A 14,575-nucleotide genomic window follows, 5' to 3' on the forward strand; every position below is an offset into this window, starting at 1 on the left:
CACTTCCACAGCGCTAGCATACTACCTTTACTTAACCTAATATCCTGTCCATTCTCCCATTGACCACATGTATCAATTTAAATCGAAATAAACAAGTATTTCTTCAACCAGTATTTTCAGTTCTCGTGCGAATTCCTTCGACAAAATAGTAATGATTGTTCGGACAAACAATCGTATCGACAGCCACAAATTCCGAGCGACCAGACGAACATTCCTACAATGATCCGACATGATCGAAGTGCCTAACAGACAAACCAGTTTAACAGGTGTTCGACATGTGCATGAAAGGATAGCAGGAGGAACGGAACCTATCAACATCACATGGTCGACGTTATCCCACTATGCTAACGCGATGGACGAAAACCACAGAAGCCCATCATGTATAACATCAACACATGAAAACCCTTGCATCACGAGACGAGACACGTAAGGCACCACACTTATACGTACCCTCAAACAAATCGGAACGCCCCAAGATGAACGACGTCCTGCTATAACTTAGATGGCAGCTTATCACGTAAAACTCGTCGCCATAAGCAGTATCTAGGCGATTCATTGCGTAATTGCGGGTGCAATCCGGAACCTGCACCACATAGAGGTACGTTCCACGGCAGATATACTAGGAGGGGAGTGATGTAGCGACCGCTGCAACCCTTTAGGCTACCATGCATTCACCTACATCAAAGTAAAAGGTTGGCAACGCTGTTGGATTGGTGCCATGCGTTTACCGGCTATAAAATATCACCACCACGACGTCACGCTTTTCTCACATCTGATCCCTGTCAGAGGCATTCCCAATCAGGTCCTATCCAAGACTATCCCCCCAAATAGCGGTTCTTCAAGCCGCCAAAGGTTCTCATACCCGAAATCAAGCGCATTCACGGGCAATCCTCTCTTATAAATTGAGTTAATATCAGGAAGGAAACCTTTTCATCTGGTAAATCAGGACCAAAAAATACGTCTCGCCCTCCTTTCTTTTCTCTACCGCCTTGTAACAGTACCACTTCCACAGGGGTACCGTACTTCCTTTACCTAACCTAATATCCTGTCCATTCTTCCGTCGACCACATGTATCAATTTAAATCGAAATAAACAAGTATTTCTTCAACCAGTATTTTCAGTTCTCGTGCGAATTCCTTCCACAAAATAGAAGTGAGTGTTTTGACAAACAATCGTATCGACAGCTACACATTCCGACCGACCAAACGAACATCCCTACAAATAGGATGGTCTTGAAATTCGTCTACATAAAATAATTTTTCAATTTAGTGTTATTGACTTAATTGGTGTTATAAGGAACGACAAAATTGCATTTTCGGTATTCATAACTATTTTAATTAATAAATTTCCTGCCGAAGTCCACCAAACTTTTTAATTATTTCCACAATTTAAACATGGTGATTAAAGATAATGAATTTGAAGACTTATTGTGTGAAAATTCCTCGTCCCTCTTGGAAAGATAAAAAAAGTGGGGAAATGGCTATCGCATTGCGATTTGGTTCGAAATTGCATATTCATTGCCTGTCATGACAACTGGAAGTCCAAAAGTGGATAGATAATTGGATGGCTACCAATCCAACATTATTTTTTAAACATGGTCCATCTTTCAATGAAGATGGGAAAAAGTTGTGGAAAACGATGACTGATCAAATGATGAATAATGAAATGAGTGGAAACACGTGAAAGTGAATAAATGATCAAAATACCTGCAAGTACCAAGTAAATGTAAATAAAAATTACTGTGAGGTATAATCGAATAATTAGTTTGAAGTTTTCATATCAATAATATATTATATTAGAAGACAATCTAAAGTTTTAAATTTGTATTTACATTTATTTTGTATATTTCATTATATTTATCAATCATCATATTAATTATTATTTTTTACTGACATACGGTGTCATACTTTCTTAATTACAATACCCAAAATAATCTTCTTTGTAACTCTGACAGCGTTTTTTGACAATTCATTCTGATATGAATTCGACTTGAAATACTCGGATTTTTATAATCGATATTTGACTGTAATCGCTATGTTTCGATTATACGAATAATCGAAGAATACTATCATAAATATTACGGTTTCAAAGGTTATTTGTGTCCGTTTGTTTGAATGTTAATATTTTATATCATTTCAAGGTTAGCATTATTTAATTAATTCATTGATTCATTAATTTTAAAGCAAGCAAGTATTGTTTTATTATGTAATATTTTTTTGTTAATAAATGCACAAGAACTTTGACTTCGACTATTTTTTCATAGATCAACCCAATATAATGTTTCAAGTTCAACTTAACATGTTTTGTTATTTCATTAAACTTGTTTGTAATAGGTTTAAATTATTAAATAATTACGTCAAGAGAATCAATACTCTTTTATTTTTAGGTTTTGTGTACAGGCTAGTAGAGAGCTATGTTAATGGGTAAAAGGAGATTTATTAGAAGGTCGGTATTATGTTGAATAAGCCGAGCACTATTTAATTCATTATTTTAGAGATATTCTCAACACTTGATATATATATCTACTAAAATAATATGTCTTTAATATTCACTTTTCACTCGTTTGGTGAGCTAGTTGAATCAATTTTGGCATTAATTGGGAGTGTACTGTTACCCTTATTACCAGTGGTTTTTGGTATATTGGCTTATTTTGATATGTAAGTACTTTTTTAGTTGTTACTTTGTTTACATCTAGAAGGCACTGTTAATATAGGGTTACATTATTTTATTTATATTTATTAATTTTTTGTTTTCAATTCGTTGCATAATAAAAAAATTTGTTTCAGAATAAGCCTTACATTTTTAAAAGTTGCTTTGTTCTTTTGTTTTGTGCTCTTTGTAATACTCCCAATCATCTATAAGTATTCTTACACACTCCAAAGATATGCTGTATTTTTAACATTTGGTAAGTATGTCCAATTTTTATATTAACTTTATATCAATTGTTAATGTGATGCTTATGTTATAGTGCATGTTCCTGCCTTTCCGGATTATAAAAATCCATCTGCTTATGGATTAAAAGGTTCTCGTAATTTTTATATTAACACTGATGATGGTGTGAAACTTGGGGTTTGGCAAATTTTGCCAGAAAATATTACAGACTTTGAAGGCAGTGATGAATCTTTTGAGGATATTCTAGATAATGGTCAAGACATTATTATATATAGCCATGGGAATGGTGGAACTAGATTGAGTGACCATAGAATTGAAATGTATAAAGTATTAAGAAAGTTTTTTCATGTATTTGCGTTTGATTATAGAGGTAATTTCCTTTAATAATACTGAGTATGCAACTATATAAAGAATTTGATGTAGGTTATGGAGACTCATCTAGTTCTTCTCCGAGTGAAATTGGTTGTGTGAATGACCTTTTGAATATCTATAAATGGATACAAAATCGAACAAAAAGTAATATTTTTGTATGGGGCCATTCATTGGGAACAAGTATTTCTAGTCATGCTGTTTTAAGAATACAAAATTTAGGTCTAGATCGGCCTTTAGGGTTGATATTAGAAGCACCATTTAATAATATGAAGGAAGAAATTAGTGAATTCCCTTTAGCTCAGCTCTTTAAACATTTGCCATGGTTTAAAATGACAGTTGTAAACCCTATGGCGAAAAATTTCCCCTTTACCACCGACAAATATATATGTGGCATAGATATTCCTGTGATGATACTTCATGCCAAAGATGATAAAGTGGTTCCCTATAAATTAGGTTATAAGGTACAATCAGTGTGGATTATTATTGATCACAGTGTCATTTGTTTACATTTTTGTAGTTATATCAATCAGCAGAAAAGTGCCGACTTGATACTCAGGGAGGGGTTATATTTCATTCTTTTGATGAGAAGTATCATTTTGGACATAAGTTTATATGCAAAGCGTTAGATTTATCAGATAAAATTCGGTAAAATTATACCCTTAACGATGATATTTTTATTTCTAAAATATTTTTATGTTTTTCAGAGATTTTACCACCTATGTTTACACCTTTCAGAAAAATCATAAAACAGTATTGAATGAATAAATAGTATTGTAAGGCATTACCCCAAGATAATTTTAGCCAACTGTGATTTTTTATATATCGAAAATATACAACATGGATCAGTGTAAGCACTAAATCTTATGCTGTTTCATTAATAGCAAATAAAATTTAGTATATGTTAAATATGTATTTGAGTTGTGTTTATAATGTAATAAATAGTTTTAGTTTTTGGCTTGTATTTTATATTAGACAAATTAGAAATAAATATTTCTGAAAACTTATTGAGCATTCTATTTGTATAGTGTAATTTGTGCTTCTCAATTATGATATTCCCTGAAGGCAATACTGAGAACTAAGAGGTAATTAAGAGGGATCAGGGCTTTGATTTAGATTATTGAGATAAGGTACTAATACTCTGCTGGACAAAACCTTGGTCTCTTGTCCAGGTAAGTAATTTGGAACTATTATAAAGTAACCGTCATTTAGTATCAATTATTTAGATTTATTGATCCATAATGCAGCTGTTTTTAATTTTATTAGAGTAGAATTTTTGTGTGTTTAAGTGTAAGCTAAAGTGGTTTTACAATAATACGGGGATTAACTCACTCCAAGCATCAATCCAAAGCTGGTTCAGAGATCTATCAATGTATCGTGATATTCATTCATTGATTTTTACCATCGTTTTTACTGACTTATGACACGATGCACTGTCTTGGTGAAGCAGCATATTTTTTTTTCAAATGCGGCCGTTTTTCGGCGTTTTCGTCCTTCAAACGGTCCAATAACGCTATATAATATTATCTAATATCGTTAGTATGGTCCTTTTTCAAGTCAATGAAAATTATTCCATGCGCATCCCAAAATACAGACGCCATAACATTGCCATTGCATTTTCTCACGCTTTGGAGCGGGTTCATCGTGTGCAGTGCACTCGGATGACTGTCGATTGGACTTGGGAGTGAAATGATGGAGCCATGTTTCATCCATTGTTACATATCGACGCAAAAACTCGGGTTTATTACGCTTGATCATCTTCAAACACTGCTCCGAATCATCAACTCGGCGTTGTTTTTTGTTAAAATTGAGCTCACCCGGTACCCACTTTGCACAGAGCTTTCTTTTACCAAAATATTCGTGAATGATGTGATGTACACGTTCAGTTGATATCTTTAGGGTATCTGCTATTTTATTCAACTTCAATTTACGGTCATTCAAAATCATTTCGTGGATTTTTTAAATGTTTTCGTCGGTAACAACCTCTTTGGTGCACATTTCACTACGTCTAAACATAGCATACCAATCCTTGATGGTTGATTTTCTTGGCAGTGTCCGGAAATTCGGCATCGAGCCAAGTTTTTGCAATAATTCACAAACTAATGATCCGACAGCTGTCAAATTTATACACGCATCTTTTGAGGGTTAGGGCTAACTAAAATAATATGGATTTAATTCTAGTAGCGCCTCCTATATGTCAGGCCGGTGACTTTTCAATTGATCTGTTAATTTAGAGAAAGTAGTTTTCAAATACAAAAATAATGGAGAGGTTAGATCTATTTTACGCAAAAATGGAATTACACAAACGGAGTTTGTGAGCGAGACAATAGAACTGTAGTTGAAGTGACCAGGACCTTGAATTATTCAAATCCAGAAATGACCTATCCAGCAGGATTATAAGCTGAGTTAGTTAAGCATTGCAGTATATATTCTGAACATACAACAACATAAGGATCATTGGTTCAACATATTATGTTGATAATTTAGAATTTGGATTGAAAAGGATCAAAGCGTTATTTTATCTAGAGATGTACAATTTGAAGGGAAACCTGGATGTTGTAATGAACATAATAAACTACCATTTCAACAAGAGAAAGCAGAAGAGGAAACTGTTAATGATGAGTCACAAGACTGTGAGAGAAACAGTTCAACGGAAGACTTTGATGAAGTTGTTTCAGAGCTTCAAAAGGAGAGACTAGATGCCAGGTTAAGAGATCGGTTAACTTTAAAAAAGCCTCAGTCTTTGCATGATTATATTCTTTGCAATCAGGCAAAGAAGATAATACAAAGCAGAAGTTTCAGAAGTCGGTTCAATTTTTTTGTTAAAAATATTTTATTACTCTCCTTTTAGTGTTATAAATTTACTTACTACTTTAATATTGAATATAATTTGCCGGATATAGAAGCTGAAAATTCGATAATTGAATTAGTCACGCCGAAAGAGTTAACCAAAGTTATTAAAACTGACATTAACCCCAGGAAATCACCAGGCTACGATTTAATAACAGGAGAATTACTGCAAAAACTACTAAGAAAGGGAATTATAAAACTCACCAACTTGATCAATACAGCATTTAGGTTAAAACATGTCCTAGACATTTGGAAGATGGCGGAAATTATAATGATCCCAAAACCTGGGAAGTCACCAAACGAAATAAGAGCCTATAGACCTATATCACTGCTGCCAGTAATATCTAAGGTTTTTGAAAAACTCCTATTGAAAAGAATAAAACCGATCATAGAGAGAAAAAAACCTAATATCAACACACCAGTTTGGGTTTATTAACAAGCACTCAACAGAATAACAGATGTTATTGAAAAAGCCTACGAAAGTAAAAAAGTATGCTCAGCTATATTCTTAGATGTAGCACAAGCCTTCGGTAATGTTTGGCATGAAGGCCTTGTTCATAAACTGCAGAAAATACTACTAAAACAACACACCGAACTATTAAAATCATACATTACAACCATACATTACAAGAAGGTTCAGAGTCAAACAAGAAGGAGCTTACTCTACAATAAAAGAAGCTAAAGCAGGTGTACCACAAGGAAGTGTACTGGGACCAATGCTTTATCAACTCTACACTTGTGATATAGCACAAATGGAAAATATTACGATGGCTACATTTGCTGATGATACTGCGATTATAGCTATCGGAGACAATAGTGAAGAAACCTCACGAAAATTACAACAGGCATGCGACAATATAAATAATTGGACACAAGCTTGGAAAATAAAATTTAATTAAAGTAAATTTGTACATGTGCAGTTCACCTATAAACACACCGTACAAGCACCAATAACGTTAAATAACACCATCATTCCATATAGCAACAACGCTAAATATCTTGGAATGAATCTCGATGCAAAACTTCGCTGGAAGGAACATATAAAGAAGAAAAGAAAAGAACTGGAATTGAAATATAGGAAAATGTACTGGCTAATTGGAAGAAAATCACAATTAACAGTACATAATAAATTGTTATTATATAAGAAAATACTAAAACCTATATGGACATACGGAGTTCAATTATGATGCTCTGCAAAGAGTAACATAAATCAAATACAAATTTTTCAGAATAATGTCTTGAGAGGTATTGTGGGTGCACCCAAATACTATAGAACTGATTACCTATATCGAGACCTTCAGATACCCACAGTCAGTCAAGAAATCAAGATAATTGCAAGGGGGCATGACTCCATTCTCATACGAATATTGAAATATTGCTATTGGATAGCACCAGAACAGGACACAGACTCAAAAGAATCAAACCATCTGATCTTGTGAAGTGTTGTGTAGTGAGGTGCATATATTAAAAAATTCAGCAGTGACCAGCCGATGGGTCCTCCTAGTTATATACCTAGATTTAAGTTATTATAAAGACAAATTGTAGGTTAGACGGAAACGACTAGTAACAATATATTAATTAAATAATTAAAAAAAATTGTTAAGCATTGCAATGGGTAGGCCAAGTAAGGGTGTATGAGGAAAAATAGGAATATAGTAACAATGTCTGGAGTCCGCCATCCTACCTAGGTGATTTGACAAAGGTTCTAACCAAACTAAAACAACAACGAAAAGTTGCCTCCGCCGGGAATCGAACCCGCGCCCTCCGCGTATGAGCTGAATGCTTTAACCACTATACCATAGAAGCAGTTGTCTGCAGTGTTTCTACGGCTTCTCATATGATATGGTTAGTATTTAAAAAGCAAACTGAACGATGTTTGCACTGAACGACTTCCGGTCTTCTGTTACATCAGTTCGGCAATAACATTATACACAAATATCTGATTATTGCCTTTGAAATTTCAGGTTTCCCACCTTCCCCCCAACAGATCCCGACTTAGTTTCATTGGGACCATCTCAGAAGTGCACTTTGTCGAATAAAAAATGAATTTTGAAAATCGGTCCATAATTGATGGAGAAATCGGCCAACATAGATTAAGAAAAATATATACAGTCGAACATAGAACCTGCTCCTTTTTTGAAGTCGGTTAAAAAAATTAAATATTTCGATTAAAATGCCACATAATTTTGATATTTTGGATAAAATAGCATTAAGCTGCTTTAAAAGAAGACTTGGATTTAGGTCGTACAGAGTTTCTGAGATCGAAACGGTTCATCCACAGAGATTTCGTAAAAAATATTGTGTAATTGAAGAGCCGTGAGCCATTTTCATCTTGCTTTGTCAGTGATATATTATTATGATCATAAGGAAGCAACTATTCGTTAAAGTTAGAACTTGAGTCTTCAAGTTAGTTATAATAAATTTCTATTTTGTCGTATTGGTGTTCAATCACTAGACACTAGCGATTGAAATAAATGGATACTAGAAATAATTGTAATAATACTAAAAATTAAATGCACACAAACATTTCAACACATATTTTATTTAATTAAATAATCGATTAATAATAGCATATGTAACGTAAAAACTAACATTTATAAAATAGTATTATAATATATAAAACATCTAACAGTTTTGTAGCATTTTACTCATATAGGCGCCTCTCGTACTAAATGTTATCGCGTAGTTTGGTCATAATGGGAAACATTTAATACAGAGGTGGATGATACTACGTATTTTTTGCCGGCTATTATATTATACTTTCTCCGCCATTTTAGAATACTCATATAAGTATAATAGCCGCGCTGTTTGTTTGCGTGTGTGTTATTATCTTTCAAATAGGGCTCTTTCATTGAAAGCGAATAGCACTCTATTATTAACAGTAATAATAAAGAAGTAACAGTAAATATTATCCAATTATAATATTTCACATCTATTATACACAATTATTTTTTATTTGTTTATATTGTTTATTTTTTACAGTAATGTTCATCCGAATCACTTAATCTCCATTTTCTTTACAGATAAATAGTTTATGCTACAGTACATATATATGTTATTTACAAAATTATATCAATTATATATAGTCTATGCCTAAAATTATATAAATATAAAACATTTAAGTCTCTATATTAAGCGTCATTTTTTTCAGTTAATTGTGGGAGATGTTCTCTTTTGGTACTATCGATTAAGTAGCTGGAGTATTCCAGGGCTGCTTAATATGTTCGATAACAAGATACCGCCGAATCGTTATGAGTTAAAATTGTTGTAAAACGTAGCGGGTTTAATGTAAATAGGGGGTCAAAAACATCAAAATTTATCGGGAAACTGCCGTTCTGTATACCAAGTAGATGATAATGAATCGGTTCTGGTAGAAACAGTGATTAAACTGCGATTAGCTGAGGTTAATGGCGAGGTATCTCCCCAAATATCAACGCGGATATATTAAAATTTATGAGGCGTCCTAGATGGCGGTCGATAAATGTATTATACGGCGTTTCCGAAATTAGCGGCTTATTTCGGAGAATCATAGGTGGTATTCGGTAAACTTCGGCCATTTCCGCCTGATTTTGCAATGTTGCCATTTACGAGCAATCAGGAGGTAGAATCCAACGAACTACAGCGGTCATTTTGGGTTTGACCATGGTACTGGTAAGAGGTCTGTTTTGTAAGGTTAAGAATGTTGTTATTTATTCTTGTGTTTCTATTTATATGTATTCTATTTGTTCTTGTGTTATTTATAATCAATAGGCAGTAATGGATAAATCATCGATTTGTGATTATTGGCGAGAAAGCTTTTATAAGACTTCTAAACTGAAGGGGCATATAAAAACATTCCATCTCGGTGCATATCTATGCAATTTTTATCATAATTATTCAAATTGGATTCAGTTTTACAGCAAATTCATTACATTTTATGCATAGTTGACCCTGAGGAAGTAATAGTACAGATAAATATGTCCGTTTTGTGAGCATATTTCATCAAGATCACAGTTTCTGACTGTAATCGATCAGGAATTCGTAAGAATATTTCTCACCCTTTCATATTCTTATGAATTCAGAATTCATAAGAGTATCAAAGGGTGATGAATAAATTCTTATTGTCCGGCTGGTATAAGATTGATAGAAAAGGGAAAGAAATATACAATAAAACACATGCAGGACATAAAAGTGACTTAGGTAAGATATTTTAAAAATATGATTGCAAATTTCAATATTGGATGAAATCTGAGATATAGTGTGTTCAAAGTTTTTTTAGTAATGCGTCATGGATATTCGTGACGTTGAAACACTGCAATGTTGTCGCATCAACTCTGAGTTTTAGTTCAGTTTGGCTCTGACATAGGTAAGAGTTAAAATCTCTTAACACTATTGTATTTAAGAATTTTGCACGGACGGCGGCCGTTTGTCAGACGTACGCAAAATTATTCAAAATATTAGTTATTATTACTATAACCGAGAAACGTTATTTTAGGGCTTTGATTATATTAATAAATTTTAAATCGCTCGTAATATTGATATTATTTCGTTTGAAAATGCTGAAAACAATAGATAGTCAGGGTCACAAATTGATTGCGGCTTTAATAAAATATTTCAAAAAAGAACGAGATAATGGAGACTCCCTTTTGCCTATAATTTCCGTTAGGGAGGTAATTATTGATTAATAATAAATAATAAATAAAAGATAATATTAAATAATAAAAAAAGTCCTTACTATTTTATTGAAAATGTTTTTAGCGGGTTGCTGCCGCACTAAATATTATTGTGGGTACTGTTAATAACATCCATTACAAAATGAAGAATAATACGTTAGATTCACCCAAGAAATCCCGTCTACATACAAAGTGGGTGACGAATAGTGACCATCTTGGTATTGGCTATATTCGAGAACAAAATTACGAGATGTATAAGAATAGTAAGTACATAAACTATTTTATCGATATAAACATAATTTAATAAAATTAATTTAGAGAAAATTGTGTGTCGGGAAAGTATACATAAAAGAATTAGGGAGATGCAGCTTCTTGATGGATGTAAGACATCCTTTCATACACTCTTACAGGGCATAGGGTTTAAAGGGTGTAAAGATACCCCTCGGAGAGGTTTAATGGAACTTCCAGACGTTGCCTTAAAAAGAATGCAGTTTTAAAGGCATAAAATAAGACAAAGGAAGATAAGTTACTTAATTTTGTGTGTCTTGATGAAACTTGAATATTTCAAAATGGTTCATGGTGGCACTCTTGGCAAGACAGTAACAAAGAAAGTGTAAAGACAACAAAAATTGACAGAAAAAGTAAAAGTTACAATAACATTCGATTAGGTTTTGTTGGTCATTATATTTTTTAATAATTAATTTCAGATATATTGCTGGTCGAGAAGGATATTCCATCAAAAACTATTTGGTTATGTGGAAATAAGCATTGTCAACCATAACACCTTCAGTTTGGATGAACTCGATAAGACATACGGAGGAAATAATTGATAAATGGTGGAATCGTGAGCATGTTTTAGACAGATTAGAAATTAAAAGTTTAGTGATTGAATTAGACAGTGAGTCGGAAAGTGAAAGTGACTAAAGGAAACTTTTAGGATATGTGTTAATGCTGTGCAATGCTGGAAATTCCTGAGACAGAGTGATGAGAGTGGAAACAACTAAAGGTATGCACATATTTAATTGAATATAACTGTAGTGCGTAAAAGATTTATTTATGTGCACAGATATGATTGTAATTGTTCAAAATTAAACATGAGCATTAGGTTAGAACGTATGAGGAGAGAATGAATACCAACTGTTTTGTAAATATGGTAAAAGCATTAGACAGAATTAAGTGATAAATTTTATAAAGAATGGTATACACTGATAGTAGCAGAAGAAATAAAATATACAGTGATACCAAGATGACTTGACAAGTACACACCATCGAAGGAAACAATAACTAAAGGTATATATGCTCTTGAATGAAAGTAAAATCAGTTTCTCAGATATACAATTGTTAGTTAGGTGGATTAGCTCTCCAGGGGGATACCACAACATAAAAAATGCGCCTAGAAACTCTACCGCAAGGGTGATGTGGAAAAGAGTTCAATGTAAAGAAAACAAATCGAACCTACAAACTATTATACATGTGTTCCTAATTGTAGTTTTAAGTCCTTCGATAATATATGTATTAGATGCACTATAATGTTAAAATAAATTATAATTGATAATATTGTTGTTCAATTATTTTATTTAGATTAGAATTTTCTTGTACGTCAAAGCCAGACTGAAGTAAAACTCACGAGTTGATGCGGTAACATTGCAATGTTTCGACGTCACAAATATCCATGACGCATTACTAAAAAAATGTTGAACAGACTATGATTTAAGTAGTGGCAATTTGGAAAGACTAGATTTATTGATGCTTAAAACTTTATATATTTAACAAACTGATGGAATTCCACAGGTACAAAACATAAAAGTTTCTATACAGGTGTTGAACTACAGGCAAATACAGTTAAAAATACAGTATGTGTCTTGTTACATAAGCCACAACCTCAGTTTCTGGATACCTGCCGCACTTTAGAGGAAGAAGATTTTATGTTAATCATAATGAATGAAGGGCAATATTAAAAATTAAAGGAATATAGCTATGATTGTATATGTATAGAGTCTACATAGGGTTTTAATGCATATGGGTCTGAATTGCATTCCTTGCTTATATTGAATGAACGGAGAAAGGTGCTTCTATGCTGTTTGGCTGGGACCATCTAGAATTTACCATGACTTAAATATATTATTGAGTAACTGGGAAGATACAGATACATTATATTTCTTATTCCATATATATTGTTTAATTTTCTTTTTTTCGTTTTAGTGTGTAATATGTTTATAAAAGGGTCTTCATATTACATGTTTTATATTATATATGAATTCTGAAGAAATTTAAGCTAGTTTGTGAATACGAGGATATATATTATACTCTTTAAATACAGAAAAACTATAACTTTGGTTTGTTACTGTAATATTTATAGATTGACAAATAATTGCATTTTGTTCTATATTTGTTTTAAAATTAAAATTTTTTATATTATAGGATATGAAGAAATGAATGAAAAGAAACACACGAGGCTTACTGGAAATATTAGCTTAATTTGTGAATTCAAGATGTTTTATTCTATTTATATTATATCCTTCATATATATGTATAATTTGCAAAAACTGGAAATGTTTAAATTCAAATCCTTGTTCGTATGCTATGATTCGCCGGAATTTCGACATCTGTATCGTTTGCGAGTTTGAATAATAAGTTAATGACTGATGTGTTTGATGATTAAGTCTGCCAGGGGACTTAAAGACTTAAGAGATAATTCTGGTTCTTCTAAGTTGGTATGCCGTTATGATGATACCTATTTCTTTCCATTATAATTTTTTAACCTCAAACTAACAACAGTAAATCATCAGATAGATACACATTAAAAAAAAAAAATAAAAAAAGTATATATATATATATATATATATATATATATATATATATGTATATATATATATATATATATATATATATATATATATATATATATATATATATGTATATATATATGTACTAAGTATATCCTTATAGTGTATACTTAAGTATTAGTATGTACTTATATATTAATATATACTTATAGTGCGAGAGAAAAGTGAAACAGTTGTAGCCAAGTACGTTTTACAACATTTTAACATTGTTTGTTTAAATTTCTTTACAAAACCGTTTCGTTTGTACAAGTTCTCGGTCCGTTAACGACCGAATATCTGGAAGAACCGTTTCGGGCATTACCAGCGCCGCTTATGAACAATTCCTTGAACGTTTCCCTGAACTGTCTGGACATGCCGCAGTAAATGGCGAAATTGATCGGATAACTTAGAATGATAAAGAAATTGGTGAAGATAATGAGAGTATTCGCCACCTCGTAGTCGAGAAACTCGATGATGGAGCTGGAAATGATATGTAGCATCGTGACGACGGCCAACGGGATCTCCACGAGAAGGAACACGCTCACCACCACTATGAGCATCAGGGTGGTGCAGTTCGAGTCGCGCAGCTTCTTGCATTCGTTTTTCTGGTTCTTCTTGGACGAGAGTAGGATATCCCTGCGCTTTTGGGCTTGCTTCAGCGCCCTGAATAGGAGCAGGTTCAAGGTGACTAGGGCTATGCACGGCAGCATGTGTACGAATATCAGTCTGAAGACGTAGTAGAAAATAAAGTAGCCGTCGATGGTGATAAAATTCTGTACCCAGGTGGCGTAGCTTTTGACGCACACGTCTACGCTTTGGTTGTTCCAAGTTGTAGTAGCCTGCAAATAAAAAAAAAACATTTTAATAACAGTAAAAAGGACAGGTGTGGTATATATTTGTTACAAAATGCCTTAAGATATAGGAATATAATTAAATAATATTAACGGTTAATAATTCTTAAAATGCTCTTTTAAATATAATACATAA

At 32.9% G+C, this 14,575-nt stretch overlaps 2 protein-coding genes across 10 annotated transcripts in view; one reads left to right on the forward strand and one right to left on the reverse strand.

Moving 5' to 3' along the window:
- The first annotated feature begins 2,016 nt into the window (after positions 1-2,016).
- LOC143198095 (lysophosphatidylserine lipase ABHD12) lies at positions 2,017-4,268 on the forward strand. 9 transcript variants are annotated; one of them, XM_076407081.1, is made up of 8 exons: positions 2,017-2,140; positions 2,387-2,445; positions 2,495-2,657; positions 2,787-2,905; positions 2,969-3,262; positions 3,316-3,725; positions 3,782-3,909; positions 3,969-4,268. In XM_076407081.1, the coding sequence occupies exons 3-8, from the start codon at positions 2,536-2,538 to the stop codon at positions 4,027-4,029; spliced, it is 1,134 nt and encodes a 377-aa protein (XP_076263196.1). In that variant the 5' UTR covers positions 2,017-2,140; positions 2,387-2,445; positions 2,495-2,535; the 3' UTR covers positions 4,030-4,268. The 9 variants fall into 9 exon arrangements, with proteins under 9 accessions (XP_076263196.1, XP_076263202.1, XP_076263205.1 ...); XM_076407085.1 differs by lacking the exon at positions 2,017-2,140 and adding an exon at positions 2,163-2,186; XM_076407084.1 differs by lacking the exon at positions 2,017-2,140 and adding an exon at positions 2,209-2,326.
- A 9,502-nt stretch (positions 4,269-13,770) lies between these two features.
- The window catches only part of SPR (G protein-coupled sex peptide receptor), a 167,124-nt gene continuing 166,319 nt past the window's right edge, over positions 13,771-14,575 (reverse strand). Inside the window, exon 3 of the mRNA XM_076407079.1 lies at positions 13,771-14,427. Within this exon, the coding sequence (XP_076263194.1) occupies positions 13,834-14,427 (594 nt within the window). The 3' untranslated portion in view covers positions 13,771-13,833. The remainder of the gene's footprint in view (positions 14,428-14,575) is intronic.

The sequence above is a fragment of the Rhynchophorus ferrugineus genome, unplaced genomic scaffold (assembly GCF_030347505.1).
Source record: "Rhynchophorus ferrugineus isolate W39M unplaced genomic scaffold, kcgeb_rfMv2 rfM6, whole genome shotgun sequence".
NCBI lineage: Eukaryota > Metazoa > Arthropoda > Insecta > Coleoptera > Curculionidae > Rhynchophorus > Rhynchophorus ferrugineus.

Bases quoted from the DNA above. Each gene is read 5' to 3' on its own strand.
- LOC143198095 (XM_076407081.1), top strand. From the start codon at position 2,536: ATGTCTTTAATATTCACTTTTCACTCGTTTGGTGAGCTAGTTGAATCA. The intron at 2,658-2,786 runs GTAAGTACTTTT...AATTTGTTTCAG, and splicing joins ATATTGGCTTATTTTGATAT to AATAAGCCTTACATTTTTAA. The intron at 3,910-3,968 runs GTAAAATTATAC...TATGTTTTTCAG, and splicing joins GATTTATCAGATAAAATTCG to AGATTTTACCACCTATGTTT.